This window comes from Myxocyprinus asiaticus, chromosome 18 (assembly GCF_019703515.2).
Source record: "Myxocyprinus asiaticus isolate MX2 ecotype Aquarium Trade chromosome 18, UBuf_Myxa_2, whole genome shotgun sequence".
NCBI lineage: Eukaryota > Metazoa > Chordata > Actinopteri > Cypriniformes > Catostomidae > Myxocyprinus > Myxocyprinus asiaticus.
The window spans coordinates 32,385,945-32,412,900 of NC_059361.1; the positions used below are offsets into that span (position 1 = coordinate 32,385,945).

At 40.1% G+C, this 26,956-nt stretch overlaps 1 protein-coding gene across 3 annotated transcripts in view; it reads left to right on the plus strand.

Annotated features, from left to right (window-relative positions):
* LOC127456240 (protein FAM107B-like) overlaps nucleotides 1-24,857 on the plus strand; it is a 48,158-nt gene extending 23,301 nt beyond the window's left edge. For all 3 annotated transcript variants that reach the window (XM_051724632.1, XM_051724633.1, XM_051724631.1), the window contains 2 exons: nucleotides 23,340-23,496; nucleotides 23,853-24,857. In XM_051724632.1, the coding sequence (XP_051580592.1) occupies nucleotides 23,340-23,496; nucleotides 23,853-23,972 (277 nt within the window). In that variant the 3' untranslated portion in view covers nucleotides 23,973-24,857. The remainder of the gene's footprint in view (nucleotides 1-23,339; nucleotides 23,497-23,852) is intronic.
* The last annotated feature ends 2,099 nt before the right edge of the window (nucleotides 24,858-26,956 follow it).

Genomic DNA, 26,956 nt, shown 5'->3' on the forward strand with positions numbered 1-26,956 from the left:
GAATTTAATTTATACGTAAATTCATTAACAGTGAAGTGTGGACATTTTTGTTAAAATTCTTCTCCTATCTCAGCATAATATGAAAAGTTAGCTATAAGTAATCCATTTGTAGGTTGATTTTTTTTTTTACCCGAAAAGTGTAAACACTGTGGCTCTGTGGAGCTATCAAAAAATTGCTCTTTTTTTTTTTTTGAGCATCTGCCCAGTCCCACATAGCAACATTGGCTCAACCAATGGCATGAGTTGGGGGCGGGAGCTGTTTTGTTATTCCCAATATCTGTTAACCTAGAGTGTTTAAGAAACCTGTTTGAAGGGGGGGTCACGTGATGCCATGCGAGGAGCAGACGTGTAAGCAACGAGCTCTGCGCACTTTGCAAGTTTTTAAATTATTTTCATGTTATAATACGGTGAGATTCGATACACCCAGTTACATATTTGTACTTTGAGGTAAACATGGCAAAGAAGTCAAAATCCTCAGGCTCTGGAGACATTAAAAGACACTTACATGCTCAAGCTGAAACTTCTGACGGGCCTGCGGACCAGGGACTCAGTTTGAATGGTGTAGCGGGAGAAATCCAGCGTCAACTGTCCAACATGTTTGTGATGCTGACGAAAGTTGTTGCTGACTTCAGATCTCACTGTAATACGTTGATTGATTACGGCGATGGAAACAAAATTCTCTGAGTTGGTTACAAGAGTGGCAGATGTTGAGAAGGATCGATTATCTGGAGTCATCGGAGAGGGAATTATCTGATAATCCTCTGGTGACCAAAGTTGATTTGGAACACGTTCTTGAAAAACTTGAAGATCTTGAGAACAGGAGCCGCAGGAATAACATCCGAATTGTTGGAATTCCTGAGCATGAGGAGGGCAGAGATATGGTGAAATTCCTAGACGAGCTCTTCCAGAGTCTGCTCGACATAACAGGCCACAAGCTGGAAATCAAGCAAGCTCACAGGGTTCTGGCTCGTAGATTGGCTGAGGGAGACAGGCCCCGATCAATCCTGGCCAAATTCCTGAGATCATCCGATAAAGATCTTGTGTTACGCGAGGCGAGGAGCAAAGGAAAGCTTTCTTGGAAGAACCACAACATTTTCTTGTTCCCAGATTTTGCGAATTCGATGAGAGAAATGTGATCAATTCAAGGAATGCAAGAAACTTTTACATCAACACAAGATCGCTTTTGCACTGATGTTCCTGGTCAAACTGTGTATAAATACTAAGGATGGTCGCGAAGTATTTTTATGCCCCAAGAAAGCACTGTAAACTAAATACATTGAAGTGAGTAAGCCATTTGGTGTTTCTCATGTGAGTGGATTGACTCGCTGTACTTACTCTTGGCTGTCTGAGGAAGCTGGGTGCCATTTTTGTTTCTTTTTGTGTTGGTTCCGCCTAGCAGCTTGAGTTTGTTTTGTGGAATAACACTTCTCCTTCAAGAAACTTTTGCATTGATGGAAGATCGCTTTTACACTGAAGTTCCCGGCCAGTGATAAGGATGACCGCAAAATATCTACATGCCTACAACAAGCGACGTCTTTTATAGAGTTGATGGACTGAGGAAATCATGGTGTGTTTCTTATGTTTCTTATCGTTAAATATACACTGGACCGTCTGAGGAACCGGGACGCCTGTTTTGTTTCTTTTTGTGCTGTTTCCGCCTAGCGGCTGGAGTCTGTTTTGTGGAGGAACATACCTTCGGGACAGCTATGGATGAATCTGCTTGTTCTTTGTGCTTATGCCTTCTATTGGCTACAGTTTGTTTTACAAAGTATTTTCTGTTATGTAATTTTGCCTCACAAAATTTATATAGAAGCTCCGGATTGAGCAATCCGATGGCAAAGTTGTTGCGGGGGTTCTCGTAGGCGTACATGGACTCTTTGAGTTTAGAGGGATTGATGCCGGTTGGCGCTGTCATGCGCAGGGTTAATGCACAAATGTTTCTTTTTTCTGTTTGTTTTGTTCGGGGTTTTATTGTTGCACTAAAGCTGAAATGTGGTCTTTATAATTTTGTTTTTGACACACAATTTATTTTTTCTATTATATCAAAATGTCAAATGTTAATGTGAGTGGATTGTCTCTCTCCACATGGAATGTGAATGGGTTGGGGCACCCCATAAAAAGAAGGAAGGTAATTTGGGAAGATATGGGATGGACATGTTTTCTTAAGTGCTTGCTCAAGTAAAAGCAGGAGAGTCATTATATTGATAAATAAACATCTACAATTCAAATATCTCAAACAGATTAATGATAAATTAGGAAGAGTCATTATTGTTTTAGCTGAAATTCAGAGGCAAAGGTTGATTTTGGCTAATATTTACACACCTAATGCTAATGATCAGGGCTTTTTTATTGATCTCGAAGGGATGTTGCAAGCTGCTGGCACCCCTCATGATATAATACTGGGAGGAGACTTTAATCTTTTGATGGACTCAGTCCTTGATCGTAGTGAAGCAAAAGTGTGTAAGCCCCCTAGAGCAACATTGACGCTTCACAGGATGTGTAAAAATCTTGATCTTACAGATATTTGGAGACTTTTGAACCCATCTGGTAGGGACTATAAATTTTTTTCATCAGTCCATAAGATTTATTCTAGAATAGATTTTTTTTTAATATATCCAAGTCCCTCATTTCGTCTGTTGTGGATTGCTCAATTGGAAACATCTTAGTCAGATCATGCCCTGGTGAGTTTAGAGATGTTGCCACATACAGAGAAAAATAAATCATATAGATGGCGCTTTAATGTATCCCTTTTGCAAGGGATAAAGACTGAAATCAATGTTTATATGGAGACCAACTGGTCCTCAGTATCTTCTGTCGTCATGGCTTGGGAGGCACTTAAGGCGGTTCTTAGGGGTCAGATCATAAATTTTTTACTAAAAAATCCAAAGCACGAGAACTCGTGTAGTTGGAAGGTAATATTAAAAGTGCAGAGGCAGAGCTGAAGCGCCGAATGTGGTCTGATGAATTTATTCCGGTGAGTGTGTATATCGCACCAAACGCGTGTTTGAACACAGCGCTGCAACAGCTGGCTGATCAGATCACAGACATGGAACAACAATACCCGGACTCAGTTATTATTATTCTTGGGAATTTTAACAAAGCAAATCTCACATGTGAACTGCCCAAATACAAACAGCATATCACATGCCGCACCAGAGACGGGAACATACTGGATCATTGTTACATAACAATAAAGGATGCATATCGCTCTGTCCCTAGAGCAGCTTTGGGACTCTCTGATCACTGTCTGGTTCATCTTCTTCCAACCTACAGGCAGAAATTAAAATCAACCAAGCCAGTAGTAAGGACTGTAAAGAGATGGACCAATGAAGCAGAGCGGGAGCTACAAGCCTGCTTTGACTGCACTGATTGGAGTGTTTTTGAGGCTGCAGCCACAGACCTGGACGAGCTCACAGATACTGTTACATCATATATCAGTTTCTGTGGGGATATGTGCATTCCTAATAGGACTTACTTAAAGTTCAACAATGACAAACCGTGGTTTACAGCAGAGCTCAGGCAGCTTCGTCAGGCCAAAGAGGATGCTTACAGGGGTGGGGATAAAGTCTTGTACAATCAGGCCAGGAACACACTGAACAGGGATATCAGAGAGGCTAAAAGAAGTTACTCTGAGAAGCTGAAAAACAAGTTTTCAACCCTGTAGGGAACCAACAACTGGCTGATGACCTGAATGTGTTCTACTGCAAATTTGAAAGGCCCAATCTCACACCCTGGAATATGGACTCAAGATGGCGCCGAGTATGGCTGCTGCGTTGCGAGCTCCGACACAACATAGCAATGGTTTGTTTTGTTTACAATTCTTATGTTTTTTGTCTTGGATGTTGTCTGCCTTATTGTCTACGACAGACAAACACTTTTGGACATTGGTTCAGCGATCTCACACCGAAAACCGGACTTCACATTCCTCAATGCCGACCCGCTGTTTACAAACACGCAAGCGGAGCCCTTTGTCTGGGCAGCACGGCCGCGGAAACGCAGGAGGAAAAGGGGAAACAGAGCCGGCGTTCTCATCAGAGTAAGACGCCGCGCAAATGGACCCCCGCTACCCACTATTCTACTGGCAAATGTTCAGTCTCTGGATAACAAGCTCTGCGAGCTGAAAGCGCGGATCTCTTTCCAACGAGAGACGAGGGACTGCTGCATTATCTGCCTTACGGAAACTTGGATGTCTGCGGAGATTCCAGACTCAGCCATTGAACCCGCGGGGTTCTCCATGCTCCGAGCGGACAGAGCGAAAGACCTCTCAGGTAAAACTAGAGGAGGTGGTGTATGTTTTATGATCAACAAATCCTGGTGTGATCAGAGGAACGTACATTCCATCAAGTCTTTCTGTTCTCCTGATCTGGAATTTCTTATGCTTCTGTGTCGACCATTCTGGCTACCGAGGGAATTCACAGCGGTCATTATCACTGCTGTGTACATTCCCCCACAAGCCGACACAGACCGGGCACTCAAGGAACTGTATGGGAGTATAAGTGAGCAGGAAACCGCGCACCCTGAGGCCGCGTTCATTGTGACCGGGGACTTTAATAAAGCCAGTTTAAAATCAGTCGCACCAAAATATCACCAGCACATTAGTTTCAACACACGAGGGGACCGGGTTTTGGACCATTGCTACTCTCCGTTCCGGGATGGCTACAAATCCCTCCCCCGCCCACCATTTGGCAAATCGGACCACTCTTCCATTCTGCTTCTGCCCGCTTACAGGCAGAAATTGAAACAGGAAGCACCCACCCTCAGAACGATCCAGTGCTGGTCAGACCAATCAGACTCTACGCTACAAGACTGTTTTGATCGCACGGACTGGGAGATGTTCCGGTCCGCCTCTGATGACGACATCGAGCTTTACGCTGATAGCGTAATGTGTTTCATCAGAACGTGCGTAGAGAAAGTGATTCCGACCAGAACTGTGCGAATCTATCCGAATCAGAAGCCGTGGATCAATAGCGATGTTCGCACGGCACTCAATGTGCGGACCTCCGCTTTTAATTCCGGGAACGCGGAGGAGCATAAACAAGCCAGTTATGCCCTCCGAAAAACTATCAAAACAGCAAAACGCCAGTACAGGAGCAAGATTGAAGGACAGTTTAACACCACCAACTCTAGAAGCATGTGGCAGGGAATTAACATCATCACGGACTTTAAAGGGAATAAAAACTCCGCCATGAACACCGCTGCCTCTCTACCGGATGAGCTAAATACTTTTTATGCTCGTTTCGAGGGAAATAACACCGCCCTCGCGGAGAGAGCTCTCACGGCCGAAGCTACAGAGGTTAGTTCACTCTCCGTCTCTGTAGCGGATGTAACCCGATCCTTCCGACGGGTGAATATCCGCAAAGCCGCGGGTCCAGACGGCATTCCGGGCCGCGTCATCAGAGCGTGCGCGAACCAGCTGGCTGGTGTTTTTACGGACATTTTCAACCTTTCCCTCTCTTTGTCTGTAGTCCCCACATGCTTTAAAACATCCACCATTGTGCCTGTTCCAAAACAATCAAAAATAACTTGTTTAAATGACTGGCGTCCTGTTGCTCTGACCCCCATCATCAGCAAATGTTTTGAGAGACTAATCAGAGATTACATCTGCTCTGTATTACCACTCAATCTTGACCCGCTGCAGTTTGCATACCGCAACAACCGCTCCACTGATGATGCCATTGCATCTACAATACACACTGCTCTCTCCCACCTGGAAAAAAAGAACACTTATGTGAGAATGTTGTTTGTAGACTACAGCTCAGCATTCAACACCATAGTGCCCTCCAAGCTAGATGAGAAACTCCGGGCTCTGGGCTTAAACAGCTCGCTGTGCAGCTGGATCCTGGACTTCCTGTCAAGCAGACACCAGGTGGTTAGAATAGGCAGCAACATCTCCTCATCACTGACCCTCAACACTGGAGCCCCGCAGGGCTGTGTTCTCAGCCCACTACTGTATTCCCTGTACACACATGACTGTGTGGCAACACATAACTCCAATGCCATCATTAAGTTTGCTGATGACACGACGGTGGTTGGTCTGATCACTGACAATGATGAAACAGCCTACAGAGAGGAGGTGCACACTCTGACACACTGGTGTCAGGAGCACAACCTCTCCCTCAACGTCAGTAAGACAAAGGAGCTTGTGGTGGACTTCAGAAGAAAAGACAGAGAACACAGTCCAATCACCATCAATGGAGCACCAGTGGAGAGAGTCAGCAGCTTCAAGTTCCTGGGTGTCCACATCACTGAGGAACTCACATGGTCCGTCCACACTGAAGTCGTTGTGAAGAAGGCTCATCAGCGCCTCTTCTTCCTGAGACGGCTGAGGAAGTTTGGAATGAACCGCCACATCCTCACACGGTTCTACACCTGCACTGTGGAGAGCATCCTGACTGGCTGTATCTCCGCCTGGTACGGCAATAGCACTGCCCACAACCGCAAAGCACTGCAAAGGGTGGTGCGAACTGCCAAACACATCATCGGAGGTGAGCTTCCCTCCCTCCAGGAAATATATACAAGGCGGTGTGTGAAAAAAGCTCGGAGGATCATCAGAGACTCCAGCCACCCGAGCCATGGGCTGTTCTCACTGCTACCATCAGGTAGGCGGTATCGCAGCATCAGGACCCGTACCAGCCGACTCCATGATAGCTTCTTCTCCCAAGCAATCAGACTTCTGAACTCTTGATCTCCCACAATCAAAATACATCAGCCCTGCACTTTATTACTCTTTTATCTCACACCGGACTGTCATAAATTATATTACTGTTATTATATGATGTCTTTCTTAACAACTGACTATCAACCGACAGCCTGAATGTCAATACAGTACAATACTGTACATTCTATATATATACACTTTTTTAATATATATTTTAATTTTTAATTTTTATTGAATAATGTGTATCTATATAGTATCCATATAGTAAAAAAAACAAAAAAAACAGCATATTGTATACTGTACAGTGTATGTTATTATTTGTATATTGTTGAGTGTAATTATGTGTATAACAGATGTTTAAATTGTGTTGTGTTAATTTGATGTTTTAAGTTGTGTAATTATGTATAACAGATGTTTAAATTGTGTTGTGTTAATTTGATGTTTTAAGTTGAGTGTAATTATGTGTATAACAGATGCTTAAATTGTGTTGTGTTAATTTGATGTTATTGTAAATTGGTATATGTCTCATCACTGTCACGACTGCTATGTTGATCGGAACTGCACCCAAGAATTTCACACACCATTGCACTTGTGTATATGGCTGTGTGACAATAAAGTGATTTGATTTTGATTTGATTTGACACCCCACACCCACTCTGACCTTCACTTCACACAAACACCAACACCTCCTGCAACCCCCTCCTCCCCCAGCTACTCAACCTGTACTTAAGATCTGTGAAGATGATGTGAGCTGCGTCTTTCGGAAACAAAAGACGAGGAAGCCTTCAGGCCCAGATGGCGTCTCACCAGCGTGTCTTCGATCCTGTGCTAACCAGCTGGCCCCCATCTTCACACAGATCTTCAATAGATCACTGGAGCAGTGTTAAGTCCCATGCTGCCTCAAATGCTCAATCATTATTCCTGTCCCAAAGAAACCAAAAATCACAGGACTTAATGACTACACACCTGTCGCCCTGACGTCTGTGGTCATGAAATCATTTGAGAGACTGGTGATGACCCACCTGAAGAACATCACTGGACCCTTTCTAGATCCCCTTCAATTTGCTTATCGAGCAAACAGGTCTGTGGATGATGCAGTCAACATAGGATTGCATCATATCCTGCAACATCTGGACAGACCAGGGACATATGCAAGGATCCTATTTGTGGACTTCAGTTCAGCTTTCAACACCATCATCCCAGCTATACTCCAGAATAAATTACACCAACTCTCTGTTCCCATGTCTATCTGTCAGTGGATTACCAGCTTTCTGATGGACAGGCAGCAGCTTGTGAGACAGGGGAAACTCACTTTTAGCACATGTACAGTCAGCACTGGTGCCCCCCAGGGATGTGTGCTCTCCCCACTACTCTTCTCCCTCTACACCAATGATTGCATCGCCAAGGACCCCTCTGTCAAGCTCCTGAAGTTTGCAGACGACACCACTGTCATCTGCCTCATCCGAGATGACGATGAGTCTGCATACAGAAGGGAGGTTGAACAGCTGGCTGTCTGGTGCAGTCAAAACAACCTTGAGCTGAACACACTCAGAACGGTGGAGATCATTGTGGACTTTAGGAGAAACACCCCAACACTGACCCCCCCCTCACCATTCTAAACAGCACTGTGGCAGCAGTGGAGTCATTCAGGTTCCTGGGCACTACCATCTCACAGGACCTGAAGTGGGAGACCCACATTGACTCCATTGTGAAAAAGGCCCAGCAGAGGTTGTACTTCCTTCGCCAGCTGAGGAAATTCAACCTGCCACAGGCGCTGCTGATACAGTTTTACTCAGCAGTTATTGAGTCTGTCCTCTGCACTTCAATAACTGTCTGGTTTGGTTCAGCTACGAAATCAGACATCAGAAGACTACAAAGGACAGTTCGGACTGCTGAGAGGATTAATGGTTGCCCTCTGCCCCCCCCTTCAAGAACTATACACTTCCAGAGTGAGGAAGAAGGCTGGAAAAATCACTCTGGACCCCACTCACCCTGCCCACTATCTTTTTGAACTGTTGCCTTCTGGCCGACACTTCAGAGCTCTGAGCACCAGAACTGTCAGGCACAGGAACAGTTTTTTTCCCTCAGGCTATCCATCTTATGAACAGTTAAATTGCCCCGTTGAGCAATAACTATGTGCAATACACAGTTTAGTCTTTCTTATATTTATCCAACACATCCAACCTCTTCTGCCATTTCATTCCTCTAAAAAAAAAAAACTAAAAAAACATTTGCACTGTACATAACAGATTGTATTAGATTTGCACTACCCATGTGTATGTGCTTATGTATGTATGTGTGTGTCTGTACGAATGTATATAATTAGTTAGATTTTTAATTTTTTATTATTATCTATGTCTTGCTGCTGTTTTTTTATTGTTTTTGTATTGTTGTACACTGGAAGCTCCTTTCACCAGACAAATTACTTGTATGTGTAAGCATACTCGGCAATAAAGCTGATTCTGATTCTGATGGCCTCAGAGAATTGACCCGATTGAAATACAGATATAATACTATTTTGTCGCGGAAAGTGGAGTTTTGGTTATTCAGGGCAAGACAGTCATACTTTGAGTCAGGGGATAAAGCAGGGAAGCTTTTGGCTAGATATATAAAGCAGAAAGAGTCTTTTTCTACCATTTCCTCAGTGAAATCTGCTGGTGGTGAAATTTTTACCTTGGCCATTGATATTAATAATGCCTTTAAAGAGATCTTGATATTTATAGTTCCACGTCTTCGTCTACTGCTGAAGATATTAGAAAATTTGTGGATCCATTAGAACTTCCTAAACTGAAGACTGAGCAAAAAAATTATCTTGATTCTGAGATAAACTTGGAGGAGCTTGACGAGGTAATTAAGGCCTTACCTACTGGCAAGGCTCCGGGGCCAGATGGTTTTGCCGCTGAATTTTTTAGATCTTATGCTACAGAAATGGCTCCACTTTTGTTAGAAGTTTATACTGAATCATTAAAGAATGGAAAGCTTCCCCCAACCATGACATAAGCCCGGATCAGTCTGATTCTTAAAAAGGACAAATATCCAAGCGAGTGTAAAAGTTACCATCCAATTTCCCTGATCCAGCTAATTTTGTCAAAAATTTTGGCTAACCGATTAAGTTATGACATCTCTTATACATATAGATCAGGTGGGGTTTATTCAGGGCCAAAGCTCTTCTGATAACATTAGGTGTTTCATCAATATCATGTGGTCAGTGGCGTATGATCAGACTCCGGTTGCTGCCATCTCACTTGACGCCGAAAAGGTGCTTGATATGGTAGAATGGGATTATTTTTTTAAGATTTTGGAAATATATGGGTTCGGAAATACTTTTATTGGATGGATTAAGTTACTTTATAGACACCCTGTAGCGGCGGTACAAACAAATGGATTAATTTCAGATTATTTTACTCTGGATAGGGGCACCCGGCAGGGTTGCCTTCTTTCCCCATTATTGTTCTGTCTTGCCCTGGAACCATTAGCAGCTGCGATAAGAAAGGAGGATGATTTTCCAGGGGTGATGGCGGGAGGTGTGGCGCATAAGCTTTTGCTTTACGCAGATTATATTTTATTATTCGTCTCCAACCCTACTAGATCTATGCCTTGCCTCCACAGAATTATCAGTTCCTTTTCTAAATATTCGGGATACAGAGTTAATTGGTCTAAATCCGAAGTTTTGGCTCTGACTGCGTACTGCCCAGTAATGGCTTTTCAGCCGGGCACCTTTCAATGGCCCAAACAGGGCATTAAGTATTTGGGTATTTTTTTCCCAGTAAAAGGTTTTCGAGCGATGTGGGCAGGTGGGCTTCATTACATTTATCAATGATTGGGAAGGTTAATGTTATTAAAATGAATTGTATTCCAAAATATAACTACCTGCTACAGTCTCTCCCTGTAGATGTCCCCCTCTCTTATTTCAAGCAGTTTGATAGCATAGCGAATCCTTCATTTGGAATGGTAAGCATCCCAAATTGCGTTTCAATAAGTTACATAGGCTGATTGACAAAGGTGGGCTAGGCCTACCCAAGATTTTGTTTTATTACTATGCGTTCAGTCTCAGACATTTGGCTCATTGGTTGCTTCCACCTGAGAGAGCCCTTCCCTGGTTTAGTATTGAACAGGAAGTTCTTGCCCCTATTTCGCCATTGCAAAGCCTCTCTATCAAACTATTCAGAGAAGTTACACCCCGTTATTTTGCATTTGCACTCGGTATGGACAACAGTGTCCAGAGTGTTTAACTCGGACATTTATTTAAATTTTTTAATGTGGGGTTTAAAAGTTGATATATGTGTGTGTGTGTGTGTGTGTGTGTGTGTGTGTGTGTTTCTTTATTATTGTAAGATTTAATAAAAAATGTTAATTATATAAAAAAAGAAACCTATTTGAAAACACGTGTTTTGTGTTTTCGTTAAGATGTTACTGACTCATACTTGATAGGGAGTGGAAATTATGAGTGCAAGTGCTTGTTTTGGTTTTTAAAGAAAGGGAACACTTCCATAACCTAAATGGGATTAGTTCCAGCTGTGGTGCTGGGAGAGATGCTGATAGATGTAGAGTTACATAAGAAGGATTACAGCATCCCAAAGACTTCCCACCCTCCCTTTCTCTTTCTTTCTCCCTCTCTCGCCCACCTTCTGTCTGCCCACCCTGCTGTGTACTAGCACACAAAGTGTTTCTGTACACTGAAAATGTTACAAAATTGCTTCTATGGCCAGGGCAGAAGGTGAAGAACATTGAGTGATGGAGTTCAGACTATATATAGTCCATTTCGTCATATATTAGATAATGCATTGAGTCAGGAGGGCAGGGGTGGACTCGGAGGCTTTTAAAGTATATAATCAAGGCCTGAATCTTTCTTGCCTTTTCTTTCTTTATCTGTCTCAGTCTGTTTCTCACTTCTTAGTTATTTTGTCCAGCTGACTGTGATGAGTAACCAGAGAGAAGTAGGGACAAACTAACAGTTTCTCAGGGACCAATGTGTTCCTGCAGACAGTACTGTTATATAATCAGTGACGGCATACATTGAATTACCAAGGTAGAAAAATCTTCAGGAATGCCAAAGCCCCTCTCTGTACACAGATATCTTTTCATTCCAGCTATTGAAATGATAACATCAAACCATCAGTCTTATTTCAGGGTTCCCACGTGTCCTGGAAAACCTGAAATTTTGCAATGCAGTTTTCCAGTCATGGAAAAGTCATGGAAAATGAAAAAATTACCTAAATATCCTGGAAAATAATCATTTGTCCTGGAAATAATTTTAATTTAATAGAACTATGTGACTGTGTTGTTAACAAGATGTTGTTAAATTTACAAAAACATGGTAACGATCGTAACAATCGTATTCGTATCATGTTGTCACACGTCAATTGTTAATGTTTAACTGTCATGAACATAACCTTGTCACATACATTTTCATCTGCCATCATCTCTGCTTTGCTCAGATGAAATAGTTTAAGTATTGATTTAGTACAAAATAACCACAAAAACATTATAAGTGAGTTATAAGAGTTATAAAATTTACACAGCGATGACGGTTGGACCACTGATCTTTTTTAAACCAATTCATACTCTGAGTTGGTAGTGTGGTGATTCGGCCTTCACACCTCGGTATGTGAATTAATTTTCAATAATTCAACGATCAGAGTCTGCTTATACCTCGGTTACCACATGTATTATGCGGAAAACGTGGACAGAGTCACAGAATCTAGTCATAAAAATGACATTAGCTATAAAACGCGGAATGTCTGAAATTCATTGTTTGAATGCACAATTAAACAAATCAAAGTTTAATTGAATAAATATATAATCTGCAAGTGATGAATGTGTGAAGCCGGCTGCTCATACACTGAAAACACCTCATCATGATCATCACACGCACTCTTGTGTGTGAGATAACAGAGAGCAGAGCACACTGAAGTGCGCAGCACATACAAACTATGTATTTATTTAATTAAATCACAGCTTTACAGGGATAAATAATCACACCGGGACATGTAGTGAACTGCTAATCTGGAGGAGAAAAATGACTGCCAAAAACACACAGAAAAGCCAAAATAAAAGCTTGATTTAAATGGACGCATGTATTTTTGCTTAAGTATTACACTTCTTGGGCACATAAAATGTCCTGGAAATGTCCTGGAAAATTGTGCCTTGAAAAGAGTGGGAACCCTGTAATACTTTGTGAAGGTCTTGTACAAACCTTGAAATTGTCAGTGCCACATGTTTTTGTTTTTTTAATTTCTTCTCTTGACATTTTCACCAATGAAACAAGCATGTCACAGCTCATGTTTTCAGTCCAGTGTCTGATGCAAATTTGTTGAAATTTGTCATTCAGACTGTTTAGTGCAACACAGAGGAAGCATAAATGCATTTGCACAGGAATCCCAATCGTGGGAAACAAGACCCAAAACACATCCTTATAGCAGGTGTAAACGGGGTCAAGGCGGCTATGATGTGTCATGTCATTTACGTAGAACCAAATCTGCATCAGAACCACGTCTTATATGCACAGACCCTTATAGGAGAGGGAGGGAATAACATTTCTGAAATAGTTTTGCATTCTCCCAAAATTGTTCGCATCCTCTCACAATATGTTTTGTGTTCCCTCGCAATAGCTTTATCCATCACTTACGAAAATTAACCATGACTTTATTACAGTGGTTAGACTGTGGTATTCGTTGTAAATGGAACTATGTTTTTAAAACTGGTCAAATAGCCATGTGTCATATGTCATTGGAAATCTCTCAAAGAGTAAAATACATCCAGCCTATTTGTTTTACTTACAGACATACATATAGCGGGTGATAGCTAAGTACATGTCTTTGAAATACTGTACATGTTACATGTAAACCGGTGTTGCTTTTAAGTGTTTTCGCTTATAACTTCACAAAATATAAACAGAACATAAAATATCATAGCATTACTTAGAGGAGGGGATTTCTGTTAAAACGAGCCCACGCACAACGTAATCGGATTCATAGATCATTAGATAATCCACACGAAGCACAATGTGCACACAACACATAATGTGCTTTCTGGTTAAAAACACGTTAGCTTTCCTGGATCAGATGACTTAATCAAAAATGATGTTTTTGATTGGAACTGAATGAGATCTCGTTACTCATGCCTACATGCTTTGGAGAGAGAGCATATCTTTAGTCATTGTTGTATTTGCATGTGGAATCAGTTCTTATGTACAATTATTATGTTTTATTCGTTTGGAGAGGCTTTTGGACACTAGGAAAAATTAGTTTTGTAATGCTATCACTTTTGATTGCTTTGTTATATCAACACAAAATTGTACTCCGTTTCAGGTGACATGATTGGGAACAAAACAAAAGCAGTTTCTTGGAGCTTCCTTATTTACACCCTGAGATATATAATGTCAAATCAGAAAAATAAGGAAAAAAGTTTTTGGCTCAAGTTTTTCTGTGATTTTTCAGCAGTTTCTTAGGCTAATAGCCTCATAATTGATCATAATCTGTATCCTTAAAAAATTGGAAAGTTTTCTTTAAAATGATACCAAACAATTCACCCTCTTTGTTTTTTTATAGAGTTATATGCCTTTAATTGTGGGCGTGCCACTGAAACCAGAAATCTTTAAAAACACCTTACTTATAGGGTTAAGTTCAATAAAGTAATCAAACCCAACCATTGTTCCACTTATTACTAAATGACAAAGACAGCACAACCATAAAACGACACCTGTGGACAGGTGGCTCGAATTAGAACAGTGTCTTTTATGAGGGCTCACAAGGTGAAAAAAACTTGTTTTTTGGTGTGTTGCTACGTCTTGTACACAGTCGAGCACTTAACATTTCAAAGAATACTCTTTCGAGCATGAGCCTATGCGGACGTGTTCGAAGCATGCGCACTACTACTGCTTTGTGATGCTCTTTAGTACAGTCAACAACAGGCTGTCCAGATGATATGCACAGATATGGACTGTCTGCATGTTTAGAAGAACTAGGCTGCACGCGGACTGTGCTGATGACAATTTAAATCACGTGCACTGTGCGCGAGACATAGTGTTGCGCGGAAAACCAAAGTATACTTTGTCCTTTAGAGTCTTGTTGTTAATTGTAGCAATAGATTGATGTACAGTTGTGCTCAAAAGTTTGCATACCCTGGCAGAAATTGTGAAATTTTGGCATTGATTTTGAAAATATGACTGATCATGCAAAATGTCTTTTATTTAGGGATAGTGATGATATGAAGCCATTTATTATCACATAGTTGTTTGGCTCCTTTTTAAATCATAATGATAACAGAAATCACCCAAATAGCCCTGATCAAAAGTTTACATACCCTTGAATGTTTGGCCTTGTTACAGACACACAAGGTGACACACACAGGTTTAAATGGCAATTATAGGTTAATTTCCCACACCTGTGGCTTTTAAAATTGCAATTAGTGTCTGTGTATAAATAGTCAATGAGTTTGTTAGCTCTCACGTGGATGCACTGAGCAGGCTAGATACTGAGCCACGGGGAGCAGAAAAGAACTAACAAAAGACCTGTGTAACGAGGTAATGGAACTTTATAAAGATGGAAAAGGATATAAAAAGATATCCAAAGCCTTGAAAATGCCAGTCAGTACTGTTCAATCACTTATTAAGAAGTGGAAAATTCGGGGATCTCTTGATACCAAGCCATGCTCAGGTAGACCAAGAAAGATTTCAGCCACAACTGCCAGAAGAATTGTTTGGGATACAAAGACAAACCCACAGGTAACCTCAGGAGAAATACAGGCTGCTCTGGAAAAAGACGGTGTGGTTGTTTCAAGGAACACAATACGACGATACTTAAACAAAAATGAGCTGCATGGTCGAGTTGCCAGAAAGAAGCCTTTACTGCGCCAATGCCACAAAAAAGCCCGGTTACAATATGCCCGACAACACCTTGACACGCCTCACAGCTTCTGGCACACTGTAATTTGGAGTGACGAGACCAAAATAGAGCTTTATGGTCACAACCATAAGCACTATGTTTGGAGAGGGGTCAACAAGGCCTATAGTGAAAAGAATACCATCCCCACTGTGAAGCATGGTGGTGGCTCACTGATGTTTTGGGGATGTGTGAGCTCTAAAGGCACGGGGAATCTTGTGAAAATTGATGGCAAGATGAATGCAGCATGTTATCAGAAAATACTGGCAGACAATTTGCATTCTTCTGCAGGAAAGCTGCACATGGGACGCTCTTGGACTTTCCAGCACGACAATGACCCTAAGCACAAGGCCAAGTTGACCTTCCAGTGGTTACAGCAGAAAAAGGTGAAGGTTCTGGAGTGGCCATCACAGTCTCCTGACCTTAATATCATCAAGCCACTCTGGGGAGATCTCAAATGTGCGGTTCATGCAAGACAACCAAAGACTTTGCATGACCTGGAGGCATTTTGCCAAGACGAATGGGCAGCTATACCACCTGCAAGAATTTGGGGCCTCATAGACAACTATTACAAAAGACTGCACGCTGTCATTGATGCTAAAGGGGGCAATACACAGTATTAAGAACTAAGGGTATGCAGACTTTTGAACAGGGGTCATTTCATTTTTTTCTTTGTTGCCATGTTTTGTTTTATGATTGTGCCATTCTGTTATAACCTACAGTTGAATATGAATCCCATAAGAAATAAAAGAAATGTGTTTTGCCTGCTCACTCATGTTTTCTTTAAAAATGGTACATATATTACCAATTCTCCAAGGGTATGCAAACTTTTGAGCACAACTGTATATCTAAGACCGATATAAGATAAGTACATCTTATTTACTAACATTAAATTGCATTAAATTAACTCCCAATAAATCAGCCCCTTGCCACTCTGCTCTCTAGATATCGTTTATCACATTGACCGATTACTTAATTATAATTTAGACTGCGATATCACAAATATTTGTATAGTCCGAGCAGGAAATAGTGAAGTATATCTGACCTACAAGTGAGCAATAATCTTTAGCAAAAAATAGGAATAAACCAACTAATAAAACACTTGACTAAGCCATACTGAATATCAATAGCATCACAGAGTTAAAAGAAGTTAAATCAGTTCTTAAAAGCCTTTATTTTTCCCCTTTCTGATTTGTTTTCCTCTTGTGAAAGAAAAGCCTCATCATCTTATCAGATGGAGCAAAAGTCGCCACTTAGCAACACAGATTACATGCTGATTTAATCATTCATAGGAAATGTGCCCTGAACCGTAAACCAATGAATAGTTTCCTAGTTCTGACTGATTCTTCTTATCAAGCTTGTGGTATGTAGCTGTATTGAAAGCACATTCATAAATTCCATGGATCAAAGAAGGTGTTATCTGTCCGGCTGATATATTCAACCCATACATCTGTGTAATTAATGTCTGATGTGCTGTTGTTCTTCTGTAACAGAGAAGAAACATTAAACACAGTGCATACAGCTGTTTTACTTATTGTAATGGAATGAATAGTTGGAGGAAGAAAGTGACAGTGTTCTGAAACTAAATAAGTGTCATGACAAAAAAATAGAGGAAAGGCAGATGTGTTTTCTGGACTCAAATGGCAGAGGTTCTCATAATTCCAGTTTTTTGTTCTCTCATCCTCAAGTCATATAACTGCTACCCAAACAGCCAAAACATTTCAAAGCTCTGATATTCTCGTCTGATCCTCTCGTTTTTTTCTTCATACTAGTCAAGTTTTGGAAGGATGGACAGAACGACAAAGCAGTCTAACAGTAATCTGGTGTGTTGTTGTTTATAACACTTAAATGACTTGATGCATGATAAATCAGAATTGTGGTATAGTAATAGTCTGATTTATGAGCCAGGGTGATTATTTGGTCAATATTTAGCAACTTTTTTATAGGCATTGTACTGACCGAAAATTGTGCCAGCTTAGGCAATTAACAACCCCTCCCTTGTCTAAAATCCAAAATCTACTGTCAGCCTTGTCAATGGATAGTGGACATATAGATGTATAGTGTATATAGACTCTGCTCACTCTTTTCTAATTACTCTGATGCTCTCTCAGTGTCAGCATCGGCCTTTGAAAATCCCTATACTTTGACTGCTACACCAAATATACCAGACAGGTTTCTGGGAAATTCATTACATGTGGACAATATTCTATATACTAGGGATGCACTGATGTATCGAAACAATTGGCCAAATTAAAACCATCGGCAAATTCGTTTTAAGCATGAAAACGCATATATGAAAAATCGATGGTTCATTTATAATTAATTATCAACACACTTTGAATTCAAATGCACAATCCAGAAATAATGATAGCCACAGAATGAAGAAGGATTGGCACTCCTAAGAACATCTAATATTTAATTTATAATTTTCATTCTCACATTGAGGAAAAAAGTAATTACAGACGTGACAGTTGAGAAAGCGGCACTTACCTATTACGGCTGGGCAATATGGACCAAAATAGGCTGAATGGTGATACACAATAAATATCTCTGTATTTTCTATGAGGTGGACTAAATGTTCAGTTGTAAGTCAAAGCCACAAGTGAGATGGTAAATGAAGCTTGCAACGTGCTTTGTTCGGGGCAGAAGACTTTTCGGGCTGTGACGGCTTCGTGGCTGGGGTTGTAGTAGCAGCACAAAGTTTAACAAATACTGCAGTTTATGATGCTGTTGTAAATTGTGGAAGAGATTTGAAGTGCTTCCACTTTTGGATGCAACCTGTTTATGGCATTCTCTACAGATGACATGCAGGGCTCGACATTAAAGCATTGTGATGTTGTGATAGCAAACAGTCAGTAAAAAATAACAAAAGAAAAGCAATGAATAGAAATAAAAAAAATTAAAAAAACACTATAGAAAAAAAATACAAATTATGAAAACAGTGCTTTTTAACAGCTTTTTAAAAAAATTAATAGTATCAAGTATTCAATTAAACATTCAGAATGAATTTGACATAAAACTACTACTGGTCTTCCCTGTATGAAAAATACTTTAATACTTTTATACTAGAGTTATACAAGTATAGTTATCCAGCCAAGAGCAGTTAGCGGCAGATCTAACATACAAGTCGTACATTTAGATACAAATCAGCTTTTCCCCCAGTGTTTACATTCACTTTATACATAACTCTTTGTGTTTACATGAACACCTTATCAAGACGGGCATTTTGGCGGAATTTTGCGTTCTCGGAGCGAAAGCGCGCCGCACACACACAAGCCGCCTGTCAGTCAAACAGCGCCCATCTCCAAATAATTGAACCATTGTTTTTCTTTTTACTAACCAGGTCATCTTCGGCAGTGTGAATTGGAGCTGTGTCTCCCATGTTGCAGGAGAACTTGTGAGTGAGTGGGGCGGGGTTTGCGAGCAGACGCAGAGGGAGAGTGGGGGCGGGGTTGCGTGGATATGGGCTTTTCCCAATCAGTGGGCATTTTCAATCCATTGAGATTCCCTACTTTCATTGGTTAGTTTAGAAATGCCCATCCCGGTTTCAGAAAGCCCACAGATTTCTACAGTGAGATTCCCTACTTTCATTGGATAGTTTAGAAACGGCCATCCCGGTTTGAAAACACCCACAGATTTGAAAAGGTCTCAGTTACGTACGTAACCTCGGTTCCCTGAGATGAAGAGAAAGAGACATTGTGTTTTGCTAACGCATATGGGGAGTGTCCTTCCACATGACCTAGTTGAAACCTCTCTACAATAACGCCAATATTCTAATATTGGCTATGGTGTTTGAGCTCCGCCTTTTTAAGCGCGAAGCTGTCCACTATAAAAGCAGGTGCACAAACAGCATTCCTCAGAATTTTCTGACTGATGAACAAGGAGCACATCACGTGCACCTCAAAAGAACTCTGAGTCTTGTAGTACGGCCAGTGTTCTCAATGTCTCATGAACTATAGTCATATAGTATGAATTAACCCCTTCATGAACCCAGTCGGGAAGGGAGTTTATTTATAATGAAAGTGCTTGTGACTTTATGGTAAATTACAACGGCCTGAATGCAGGCGGTTATGTAAAATGAAAAAAGGTTGCCTGTACTTAAAGGAAGGGGCGTAAGTATATGTTTGGCAAACTAAATAGCAAGCTCTCTAAACAGAGAGGACTTGTGACGAGAGAGACGTTATGTCTAGGTTGTAAAACCTTGCGAATGTGTTTTGAGAAGACCATTCTGCTGCAAAACATATGTCTTGTAAAGACACACCGTTCATCCATGCCCATGAGGAGGCCATGCCTCTAGTTGAGTGTGCTTTAACACCAATTGGGCAAATCATACAGTTGCCTTATTCCATTGAGCATGGGGAGAGTGGCATATAAGCAGCCACACCACCAGCAGAGAGGGTGAGAGAGTCTGGCACAAAGAAGGCCACAGTGCTCCTGAAGCTGTTACGTTTAACCTGTTATGTTTATGAAGCTGATGTGTTTAAGTGACTACGTGTTTATGAAGCTGATGTGTTAAACGCCTACATGCCTGTGAAGCTGATGAGTTTGTGAAGTTGTAAAGCACTGAAGTGGACTATTAAATGTCCTACCTGAGCCAGGAAAAACCTGCTTCCCTGTGTTCTCCTTCCCACCTGTTGTGAAGCTGTTCTACAGAATGTTTTCTATGATTAAATGTCAGGAAAGTCCCTACCTACTGGCAAGGCTCCGGGGCCAGATGGTTTTGCTGCAGAATTTTTTAGATCTTATGCTACAGAACTGGCTCCACATTTGTTAGAAGTTTATACTGAATCATTAAAGAATGGAAAGCTTCCGCCAACCATGACACAAGCCCAGATCAGTCTGATTCTTAAAAAGGACAAAGATCCAAGCGAGTGTAAAAGTTACCGTCCAATCTCCCTGATCCAACGAGATGTAAAATTGTTGTCAAAAGTTTTGGCTAACCGATTAAGTAAGGTTATGACATCTCTTATACATATAGATCAGGTGGGGTTTATTCGGGGCCGTAGCTCTTCTGATAACATCAGGCGTCTCATCAATATCATGTGGTCAGTAGCGAATGATCAGTCTCCTGTCGCTGCCATCTTACTTGACGCCGAAAAGGCGTTTGATATGGTAGAATGGGATTATCTTTTTAAGATTTTGGAAATGTATGGGTTCGGGAGTACATTTATTGGTTGGATTAAGTTACTTTATAGACACCCTGCAGCAGCGGTACAAACAAATGGATTAATTTCATTTTACTCTGGATAGGGGCACTCGAGGGCTGCCCTCTTTCCCCATTATTGTTCTGTCTTGCCCTGGAACCATTAGCAGCCACGATAAGAAAGGAGGATGATTTTCCAGGGGTGGTTGCGGGAGGTGTGGCACATAAGCTTCTGCTTTACGCAGATGATATTTTATTATTTGTCTCTGAACCTACTAGATCTATGCCTTGTCTCCACAGAATTTTCCAAGTTCTCAGGTTACAAAGTCAATTGGTCTAAATCCGAATCTTTGGCTCTGACAGCGTACTGTCCAGTAACGGCTTTCCAGCCGGGCGCCTTCCAGCGGCCCAAACAGGGCATTAAGTATTTGGGGATTTTATTCCCAGCACATTTGTCTGATTTAGTTAGAGTTAATTTTGACCCTTTAATAAAAAGGTTTTCGAGTGATGTGGGCAGGTGGGCTTCATTACATTTATCGGTGACTGTGAAGGTTAATGTTATTCAAAATTTAACTACCTGCTACAATCTCTCCCTGTAGATGTCCCCCTCTCTTATTTCAAGCAGTTTGATAGCATAGCGAAGTCCTTCATTTGGAATGGTAAACATCCCAGATTGCATTTTAATAAGTTACATAGGCATAGACAAAGGTGGGCTAGGCCTACCCAAGATTTTGTTTTATTACTATGCGTTCAGTCTCAGACATTTGGCTCATTGGTCACTTCCATCTGAGAGAGCCCCTAGCTGGTTTGTTCTTGCCCCTATTTCGCCATTACAAAGCATCTCTATCAAACTAATCGGAAAAGTTAAGCTACACCCCGTTATTTCGCATTTACACTCGGTATGGACTAAAGTGTCCAGATTGTTTAAATTGGACACTTATTTAAATGTTGCCTCGAGCATATGGCAGAACCCAAGATTGTGTAATGGCAAGTCTCCTTTCTGCTGGCCAGAGTGGATTGTGAGGGGTGTTGCTACACTCGGTGACCTATATGAAAGTGGAGTGTTGAGATCGTTTGAAAACTTGGTCCAACATTTTGGGATCCCCAGACCTCAGTTTTATAGGTATTTACAACTGCTCCACCTGCTTTGTACTATCTTTGGGAGTAGCACACACCCCCCTAAGGAGGCAGATGCTTTGGGAGAGGTGATTTTGGCTTTTGGAAAAGGTCATGAGGCATCAGTGTATTACTCCCTGTTAATTCAGAGTCTGGGAGATGGAGCCTTAACTTCTCACAAGAGAGTATGGGAGAAAGATTTCAACTTGGCATTGGAGGAAGGAGTGTGGGCTAAGTTTCTTAAAAACGGTATGTCTGCAAGTGTGCGTCTTTATACAATTCAGAATTTTGCATAGATTTTATTGGACCCCCTCTAGACTGTATAGGCTTGTTTATATATTGTGTGTATATATAAATATATATATATATATATATGTGTGTGTGTGTGTGTGTGTGTGTGTGTGTGTGTATATGTGTATATACATGTGTGTGTGTGTGTGTGTGTGTCTTGTTATTATAAGATTTTAAAAAAAAAATCATCATTCTGTTATTATTTTTATTTTTTTATCTTCTATTTAAAATTTTGGCCTGTCATGTGTTCAGATCTAATCAATGTTCAATGGAAATTATTTATTGTTAGAACAGAGAAAAAGCTTTTGTACCTCTTTGCACATTTTTAAAATATAATTCCTAAGCAAAACAGTGATCTGATGACAAAATAAGGTAAGTGGCAAAGTATTGGTATCGGCCAAAAACTTTCATATCGGTGCATCCCTACTATATACTTTAAGTTTTTCATAAATAACTAGGCCAGTGCTAGTTCAATTGGAGAAACATGAAATGGAGAATTGCACAACAACAATGTCAATGCAAAATAGTAATTTAAAATGGTTAATCTCTATGCTCTAAATGTACAGCAGCCTCTGGCCATCCAGCCATACTGGATTACACTATGTGGGGCAATCAGGATTTTCACAAGGACATGTTCACAGTCCACACTCTCGCATTATGTAACTGCATGGATTATTATCATCCACAAATTGTGTTAGATTCATGACATATTTTGCTCTCTCATTGAGGCGGACCCCTGATCTATATCATTGAGTGAAATTAATGTGTTATGAAACTGAATGCTGTTCTCATGGTGTTCCAGATTGTAGCACTTTTATTGTATTATTTTATATTGGGTTGTCTGGAAGAATAGTTACTGGTTATTCCTGGCATAAAGCCACGATAAATGGTGTACAGATACTGATTGGCAGTTAGTGGTGTTTGCTAAGACAAGCATCATTGTTATTATTGCTCATATTTAGGGTTAGAAATAGGGTTAGAACAAACTTCGGCAAATACAGTAACTGGTCCAGCTTGTGATACGAACATTAATGATACCTCAAATCATGCAGCTTATTGGGGAGAGTTGTGCTTATACTTTGATATGCAGTCAGATATTTTTTGCCTGATGGATGATAAAACAAATCCCACTGACTTTCTTTGAAGAAGGGACTTGAGCATATCTAGATACTGGAATATCATATAACCATGAAAATACTTTTTACTTATTTTCAAGTGTTCTTATTGTCTCCTTTTTTTATATATATAGAGGCCTCGCTCCTCAAAATAAGCCAGAACTCCAGAAGGTGATGGAGAAGAGGAAGAGAGACCAGGTGCTGAAGGCTCAGAAAGAGGAGCTAGAGGCCCACAAGAAAAGATCAGACCTTGAAATCGAACTCATGAAGAGACGGGAGACACTTGAACAGGTTGGTCCCATCCTATCAAAATAAAATTGACATATATGCAAACATTTATTTTGTCATTATTTACTCATCCGAATGTTGTTCCAAATTCATGTGACTTTCTTTTTTCTGTGAAACACAAAAAGAGATGTTAGAGTGTTAGCCTCAGTCACCATTTGCTTTCATTTAATCTTTTTTCCATACAATGAAAGTGAATGGTGACTGAGACTGTCAGTCCCTAACATTCTTCCTAACATGTGTTTTTATATTCCACCAAAGAAAGTCATACAGCTTTGGAACAACATGAGGGTATGTCAATGTTGGCAGAATGTTCATTTTTGGGTCAATTGTCGCTTTAACTATTTTCTTTCTCTATTTAGTTGGAACTAGAGAATCATAAAATTGAAGAGGAGCAAGAAAACACCCCAGAGTTCGTCAAAATGAAAAGCAATCTGAGAAGAACCAAACAGGAAGTGGATGGGCAGGAGCGTGCCACCTAGAAACATTTGTTGACATGACAACTAGACTGTGGTTTGTGGGGATTTCCTGGTGTTCCTCCCCCATGTGTCCCTGTGAAACATGTGACTATAAATGATTGGTTCCAATTGCCTGCTTGCAGACTCAACCAGTATTCACTTTTGTCCTGAACAACAATCAAATTTACACACATAATGTACGCAAACAAACTCTTGCACATGGGCACAGCCTCTTTGCCACTGGTTGACTGGCTTCAAAGAACATGCATGGTGGAACAGAGTCAACACGATTTCGTTGTGGGTGAGGGCTTTTTCTTTTCTTTTCTTTTTTTGGAGGGGGACACATTTTTTACTATTTCTATTTTTGAAAGCTGAAATGGGACACTGGATGGACTCTTTTAAGCCAAAAACAACGCTCTTTTATTTATGCTCAGTGTAAGCTTTTTGTTAGAAGTGGCTCCTCAAGTTCAAGACTCACATTTTCCTCTTGGTTGAGAATTAAAAAAAAAAAAAGAAAAAGTGACCTAAATATAAAATTCCAACGAAGTTTTGCTTGTGTGATGCGCCATGCTTGCTTTTTATAAATTGTAATATTTGTGCTCTCCCTCTGCTAAATTTCATAAGTAATACTAGTTCTAGGTTTGTGAATTTTCTTTTACAAATGTTTTTGTTATACTTTTTTACAAATATGTTACTAATAACTTAATACGCTTTAGTTCAATGTGATATTCAATGCAAGGGCATCAGTTTTCTTCACTTGAGTGGTAGCTGTTTGCAATCAGAAAAGTCGAAAGAGAACATAAGAAGTTTATTAAAAGAGACACTTGGTTTTGTGTAGATTTGAGCCAGTAAATAACCATTCCTTGTGTTCCCTTAAACCTTCTTTTAATAAATATTATTTTATCATGTTGAATTGTATGTTAATTCCATCTCTGTTTGAATCTCTGCATGAACAAAAGTAATCTCATAAAGAGATTTTCCACTACCACAATGGAAATTAAAAATACCACAATTAAGTATTTTATTCAGATGAATGTCAGATAGAATAGATGAGAGAATGGATAAAAAAAACATGAAGTCCAGCAAATTCAAGCATTCACAGAATATAAAAAGGTAGGAGCTGGTGAGTCATATGGCATCTGCACAGCAAGATCTGCACCTCCCATGAAATAAAATGAAACTGTCCCTGTGAAGGGATCAACATGAGTCTAAAACACCACTCAAAGCTGTTATTTTTATATCTGAACCCCTCAAACTCTACACCAGTCTTTACATTTCTTATAGTAAGTATAGTGACACTTTTTTTTTATTATTTAGTGTCTGACAATGCAGCAAACTTTATAGTCAAATGCATAGGGAATATGTTGCTACAATGTCGTGAGAATGACCTCTTTTTGGTCACTACACATAAACAGCCATCAAAATAATAAATACAGTAGATATGAAAATAGAGCAAATCTCAATTCCAGGGTTTCTTATGTTACTGCTCTGTGGAACAGCTGGCAACAGAGATTGGAGGGAGTAAACTATGTCAAAGAGACAGACATGGTTGTGAAAAATTGAGTGGACTTTCACAGCTGCAATAACTCAGAAATGTACAAATGTAAATGTAATTGTTTCACACTATTTGGGATATATTTAGCACATTGTGTCTCAAAGGGGACTTTTATCTTATGATCTATGTACGGTCTTTAGACGTTTTGGCTTATGGAAAATTAAATGGGTAGAATCTGCTTTTTAAAGGGGTCATGAACATACCTTTTTTTTTTTTTTTTTTTTTATTCCTTGAGGTTCACTTATAAAGTTAGGACAGTTTATTACACAAAATACAGTCATGTATTTGTAAAACATGATCATTTTCCACCCTCATTCTGACCCTCTGTCAGAAACGCTTGGTTTTGGTGCTTTTTCTCCTTTAAGACTTGCCAGTAAACGCCCACTGTTCTGATTGGCTCTCTGCTCTTGACTGACCTGCTCTCTCTACTTGCCTGCTCACTGCTCACTGCTACTGAGTGGGGCTACGGAAGGGAGTAAAGGTAAAGTGGGCGTTGATGTGTTGTTGTAGAGGTGGTCAGATGGAAATGTCTACCACAGTGTGACATCACAATGAGGAGGAAGCAGAAAACGAGTTGTTTTGGCAGCTTGGTTTGAACAAATGCTCTTTTTGCAGTGAGGAGGAAGTTTTGAGTTTTTAAACTTACAGTATATTTTTATAGTACAATGACCTCTTAGATGTCAAAAGATCAAGAAAAATTGTACTCCTCATGTCATGACCCCTTTAAGAAAAAAAAAATTGTCAAACTATAGAGCCTACTTTTCTTCTAGGTTGACAGTTTTATAATTGAGATTACTTACCTGATTTGAAACTAATATTTAAAAAAATTATCTGATCCAGGAAAAACTAGTTTTTTACATAAAGTTAATGTATCACTGAAAGTTTCTGCAAAGCTGTTTAATTAACATCTCGAAATACCACACACTGGAATCTATATTTGCGTACCATATTTATAAAAGTGTGAACAAAAAAGGAGAAAAAAGGTTCAAACAAAACTCATCTCATCAATTGTAATATAATTTTTTGTAAAAGTCAGCTAACATTATACTCTTTTTGGACATGTGCCATGGTAATACAATATTATTATTTTAAGGACCTTGGAGATCCATGTAAATACCATGGTCTGTGTTAATCTCTCAGTAAATAAAGAATTTATAATGCAATGACATAACTTAGCCGTAAGGGTGCATTTGTGTACTTTGAGTTCATATACCTTGGAGCTAATTTCCACTTGCTGGAGTATCAGCTAGGTATAGGTAAGTATGCGAGTTTGTATTTGAGTTCAATTGAAAATGTTATGGTTTGTGAAAAGGGAAAATAATAGTCCTTAAAGCAATATTCCAGGTTCAATACAAGTTAAAGGGATAGTTCACCCAAAAATGAAAATTCTCTAATCATTTACTCACCCTCATGTCATCTAAAATGTGTATGACTTTCTTTCTTCTGCTGAACA